General features: G+C 43.8%; 1 protein-coding gene across 1 annotated transcript; it reads left to right on the top strand.

Moving 5' to 3' along the window:
* Positions 1-1,042: 1,042 nt before the first annotated feature.
* On the top strand, positions 1,043-4,794 carry LOC138366612 (armadillo repeat-containing X-linked protein 4-like). The gene is made up of 2 exons (XM_069327711.1): positions 1,043-1,169; positions 1,958-4,794. The coding sequence occupies exons 1-2, from the start codon at positions 1,043-1,045 to the stop codon at positions 4,792-4,794; spliced, it is 2,964 nt and encodes a 987-aa protein (XP_069183812.1).
* The last annotated feature ends 1,351 nt before the right edge of the window (positions 4,795-6,145 follow it).

Below are 6,145 nucleotides of genomic sequence, written 5' to 3'. Positions count from 1 at the left end.
TCTTTACTAAGACGTGTGTCAGGCTGATTAGGAGTGAAGATCGTCAGCAGTGTTTAACGTCGACCCTTGTCATTCACACACACACACACACACACACACACACACACACACACACACACACACACACACACACACACACACACACACAGTTGATTGACAGTTGAGAGGCGGGACCAAAGAGCCAAAGCTCAACCCCCGCAAGCACAATTAGGTGAGTACACACACACACACACACACACACACACACACACACACACACACACACACACACACACACACCACACACACCACACACACCACACACACCACACACACACACACACACACACCACACACACCACACCACACACACCACACACACACACACACACACACACACACACACACACACACAACCACACACACACACACACACACACCTTTGGATCTCTCTCAGTCTTGTTCCAAACTTTTCTTATATTCGACTAATTATGTCGAATATACTGAATTTTCTTTTCTGCTTTCTGAATTACAAGGAGAGGGTTGTCCTCTTCCACTCCGGCTTAACTTGAAACCATCCATGTCTAAATTTTGGATTGACACCAGCTTCTAAAGCATCAAAATAACGAGAGCTCAAACGAGCACCGAGAACGAGAGTACCAACTCTGTGATACCAACCAGCCAAGTGAAGTTCCGCTGCTCATGTACAAAACCACAAGTCTCCTCTTGTTAGCTGTACTAGATCAAGTCACCAATAGATCGACAGCTCTACCAGGCACAATTTAGTTTGGCCAAAGCAATATATAAAATCTTTTCATTTGCTGTGCATACACATTCTTTACACACTTTGCGTGTACAAAGAAACAAACTGTGTACAGTTTGCGTGTACTGTACACACAATAGACACCTAGTGTTCAAACGCATATTGTACATACACATTCTATGTGTTCACATATTCTGAACAGATACAAACTGTATGGACACTGTGCAGGCGTACAGTATGCTGCATATACACATACTCTACATATATATAATATTCATATACATTCTGCATGTTCGTATAATGAACATATACAATGCAAGACCATCATTCAAGAGGATGGTCAAGAGGATTGGTCGAGAGCAAGACCAATGCAAGAGAGGGAAGGTATGTGTTGGTGACGAGAGACTAAGTGTAACTGACCAAGTTGGTCAGTAGTGTATGTGACTGTTGCTCACTTGTAGTCAAGAGTGCAGGCCAGTGTAGCTCCAAGTTGCTACACCTATTGTGGTTAAAAGTGTGTGTCAGTGTAGGTATGTGGGGACAATGAATGTAGTTAAGTGCACAAGTTGAGGGACATGAAACTAACATAGAAACGCCACTTTTTTGTTCAAATTCAAACATTTATTAATATTTTGTATTAATGAAAGTAGTAGGTGATATATTGAAAAAATCTCAATGATAAAGATTATACAGAATTTGAAATCACGTATACACTCAGAAATCACAAAAGCGTGATTTATGAAATGAACAAATCCACAAGGGCCGTGATGAGGGTTCGAACCTACGTCCGGGATGTTCCCAGATACGCCTTAGTCACACAGCTGACTTAGAGGCGCATCTGGAAATGTCTCGTGCGTAGATTCGAACCCTCATCACGGCCCTTGTGGATTCGTTCACGCACACTAGTATTCAATTCGAAATTATATAATCCGAAGCTGGAAATCTGAATCAGTTTTATATTTTCTAAAAAACGCAAAATTTACGACTTCTTCCAATTGTAAATTTCCATACTGGACACCGTGGAAAAGTACGAGCATGTGGGATCATTAATTTCGTTTTAGATATATTTTACATGCAATTTTTTTTCGTAAAAATCTTTTTCTAACAATTGAATTTAGGTTTGAAGTTCAGCTGGACCTGATGCATATTTTAATACATTGTCAGCAGCGGAGGCGGAGTAAAGCAGAACAACTCGAGCCTTTTAATTTCTGGTAGATAACTCAACTTTGAAAACTGTGGTAGTGATCACTGGAGTGAAAGATGTAGTGATCACTGGAGCGAAAGATGTAGCGATCACTGGAGTGAAAGATGTAGTGATCACTGGAGCGAAAGATGTAGCGATCACTGGAGTGAAAGATGTAGCGATCACTGGAGCGAAAGATGTAGCGATCACTGGAGTGAAAGATGTAGCGATCACTGGAGTGAAAGCTGTAGCGATCACTGGAGCGAAAGATGTAGTGATCACTGGAGTGAAAGATGTAGCGATCACTGGAGTGAAAGATGTAGTGATCACTGGAGTGAAAGATGTAGCGATCACTGGAGCGAAAGATGTAGCGATCACTGGAGTGAAAGCTGTAGTGATCACTGGAGCGAAAGATGTAGCGATCACTGGAGTGAAAGATGTAGCGATCACTGGAGCGAAAGATGTAGCGATCACTGGAGTGAAAGATGTAGCGATCACTGGAGCGAAAGATGTAGCGATCACTGGAGCGAAAGATGTAGCGATCACTGGAGCGAAAGATGTAGCGATCACTGGAGCGAAAGATGTAGCGATCACTGGAGCGAAAGATGTAGCGATCACTGGAGCGAAAGATGTAGCGATCACTGGAGCGAAAGATGTAGCGATCACTGGAGCGAAAGATGTAGCGATCACTGGAGCGAAAGATGTAGCGATCACTGGAGTGAAAGATGTAGCGATCACTGGAGTGAAAGCTGTAGCGATCACTGGAGTGAAAGCTGTAGCGATCACTGGAGTGAAAGCTGTAGCGATCACTGGAGTGAAAGCTGTAGCGATCACTGGAGTGAAAGCTGTAGCGATCACTGGAGTGAAAGCTGTAGCGATCACTGGAGTGAAAGCTGTAGCGATCACTGGAGTGAAAGCTGTAGCGATCACTGGAGTGAAAGCTGTAGCGATCACTGGAGTGAAAGCTGTAGCGATCACTGGAGTGAAAGCTGTAGCGATCACTGGAGTGAAAGCTGTAGCGATCACTGGAGTGAAAGCTGTAGCGATCACTGGAGTGAAAGCTGTAGCGATCACTGGAGTGAAAGCTGTAGCGATCACTGGAGTGAAAGCTGTAGCGATCACTGGAGTGAAAGCTGTAGCGATCACTGGAGTGAAAGCTGTAGCGATCACTGGAGTGAAAGCTGTAGCGATCACTGGAGTGAAAGCTGTAGCGATCACTGGAGTGAAAGCTGTAGCGATCACTGGAGTGAAAGCTGTAGCGATCACTGGAGTGAAAGCTGTAGCGATCACTGGAGTGAAAGCTGTAGCGATCACTGGAGTGAAAGCTGTAGCGATCACTGGAGTGAAAGCTGTAGCGATCACTGGAGTGAAAGCTGTAGCGATCACTGGAGTGAAAGCTGTAGCGATCACTGGAGTGAAAGCTGTAGCGATCACTGGAGTGAAAGCTGTAGCGATCACTGGAGTGAAAGCTGTAGCGATCACTGGAGTGAAAGCTGTAGCGATCACTGGAGTGAAAGCTGTAGCGATCACTGGAGTGAAAGCTGTAGCGATCACTGGAGTGAAAGCTGTAGCGATCACCGGAGTGAAAGCTGTAGCGATCACCGGAGTGAAAGCTGTAGCGATCACCGGAGTGAAAGCTGTAGCGATCACCGGAGTGAAAGCTGTAGCGATCACCGGAGTGAAAGCTGTAGCGATCACCGGAGTGAAAGCTGTAGCGATCACCGGAGTGAAAGCTGTAGCGATCACCGGAGTGAAAGCTGTAGCGATCACCGGAGTGAAAGCTGTAGCGATCACCGGAGTGAAAGCTGTAGCGATCACCGGAGTGAAAGCTGTAGCGATCACCGGAGTGAAAGCTGTAGCGATCACCGGAGTGAAAGCTGTAGCGATCACCGGAGTGAAAGCTGTAGCGATCACCGGAGTGAAAGCTGTAGCGATCACCGGAGTGAAAGCTGTAGCGATCACCGGAGTGAAAGCTGTAGCGATCACCGGAGTGAAAGCTGTAGCGATCACCGGAGTGAAAGCTGTAGCGATCACCGGAGTGAAAGCTGTAGCGATCACCGGAGTGAAAGCTGTAGCGATCACCGGAGTGAAAGCTGTAGCGATCACCGGAGTGAAAGCTGTAGCGATCACCGGAGTGAAAGCTGTAGCGATCACCGGAGTGAAAGCTGTAGCGATCACCGGAGTGAAAGCTGTAGCGATCACCGGAGTGAAAGCTGTAGCGATCACCGGAGTGAAAGCTGTAGCGATCACCGGAGTGAAAGCTGTAGCGATCACCGGAGTGAAAGCTGTAGCGATCACCGGAGTGAAAGCTGTAGCGATCACCGGAGTGAAAGCTGTAGCGATCACCGGAGTGAAAGCTGTAGCGATCACCGGAGTGAAAGCTGTAGCGATCACCGGAGTGAAAGCTGTAGCGATCACCGGAGTGAAAGCTGTAGCGATCACCGGAGTGAAAGCTGTAGCGATCACCGGAGTGAAAGCTGTAGCGATCACCGGAGTGAAAGCTGTAGCGATCACCGGAGTGAAAGCTGTAGCGATCACCGGAGTGAAAGCTGTAGCGATCACCGGAGTGAAAGCTGTAGCGATCACCGGAGTGAAAGCTGTAGCGATCACCGGAGTGAAAGCTGTAGCGATCACCGGAGTGAAAGCTGTAGCGATCACCGGAGTGAAAGCTGTAGCGATCACCGGAGTGAAAGCTGTAGCGATCACCGGAGTGAAAGCTGTAGCGATCACCGGAGTGAAAGCTGTAGCGATCACCGGAGTGAAAGCTGTAGCGATCACCGGAGTGAAAGCTGTAGCGATCACCGGAGTGAAAGCTGTAGCGATCACCGGAGTGAAAGCTGTAGCGATCACCGGAGTGAAAGCTGTATAAAGTATTGGAACGATTGCATATTCTTGATTCAGTCCTCATGTATTGTAATATTAACGCTCACATTGTCGTGCCGTCCAGCAGCAGTGCCGGGCCACAGAGACGGTGATCACTGTACGACAGTGTACACAGCTTTTCAGTGAATGTGATTATTGTGTGAAAGTGTACACAACTTTTCAGGGAAGGTGATCATTGATCGACAGTGTACTCAGCTTTTCAGAGCAGGTGATTATTGTGCTCAGATACGGTTATCGTTGTACAAATGTGTACAGTTGGTTTCTAAAATATTGCCAAGACCTTGAAACTTTTGAGGTTCATGTAGTGATTAATTATGAAAATACTTTTGGAAAGGTTGTAATACAAAGATTGTAATATATTCAACACAGTGCAAACATCTCGAGATTTGAAAAATCAAATTTGCCAGCATAAATGTTATATAAAACATGGTCAATTATCTATTTCTTTATTTGTTTACCTATCAGAAAATTCTTATCAAATAAGAAAATGATGTAGTGAATGAATGATGTATATCATTCATTCACTACTAAGTCTATAATTTATGTTCTGAATAAAATATAATAATATTTTAAATAAACCAATTGGAAACAATTGTTTTGAAATTAAAGATTGGGGAAAGAAAATAATTTTTGATCGGCCTGTTAAATAAAGATCGGCCCATTAGGCAAATCGGGCCTTGCATAGTAGGCCGAGAAGTGCGTGCTGGCTACTAGGTACGACATTATATATATATATAATATATATATATATATATATATATATATATATATATATATATATATATATATATATATATATATATATATATATATATATATATAAAATATGACCGAAAAAGTAAGAATAATAATTCTAACACGAATTTTCTCTATCTTTCGTACATTTCTTTTCACTGTTGGTGGTAATTCAAAAATCAATTCTCCAAAATTCATTTTTATTTCTAGTCTGACGCGACACTTGAGCGTGTTTCGTAAAACTTATTACATTTTCAAAGACTTTAGTTTACACATACACAACTGAATAGAACTTACACATCTCCGATTTGTTTATATCTACATTTGAGTGAGGTGGATGGGGTGAGGTGGCATTAATAGGGTATTAATTTCATCAACACAAGACAGAACACGAAACAATGGGTATTGAATGGAAGTGATTGTAGAAAGCCTATTGGTCCATATTTCTTGATGCTTCTATATTGGAGCGGAGTCTTGAGGAGGGTAGAATATAGTTGTGCATTAATTGGCTGTTGATTGCTGGTGTTGACTTTTTAATGTGTAGTGCCTCGCAAACGTCAAGCCGCCTGCTATCGCTGTATCTATCGATGATTTCTGTGTTG

The sequence above is a fragment of the Procambarus clarkii genome, chromosome 2 (genome assembly GCF_040958095.1).
Source record: "Procambarus clarkii isolate CNS0578487 chromosome 2, FALCON_Pclarkii_2.0, whole genome shotgun sequence".
NCBI classification, from domain to species: Eukaryota; Metazoa; Arthropoda; class Malacostraca; order Decapoda; family Cambaridae; genus Procambarus; species Procambarus clarkii.
Note: the sequence above shows the minus strand (reverse complement) of the source record. Positions and strands in the feature narration are given on the sequence as shown.

Bases quoted from the DNA above. Each gene is read 5' to 3' on its own strand.
- LOC138366612 (XM_069327711.1), top strand. From the start codon at position 1,043: ATGAACATATACAATGCAAGACCATCATTCAAGAGGATGGTCAAGAGG. The intron at 1,170-1,957 runs GTCAGTAGTGTA...AATTTCTGGTAG, and splicing joins AAGTGTAACTGACCAAGTTG to ATAACTCAACTTTGAAAACT.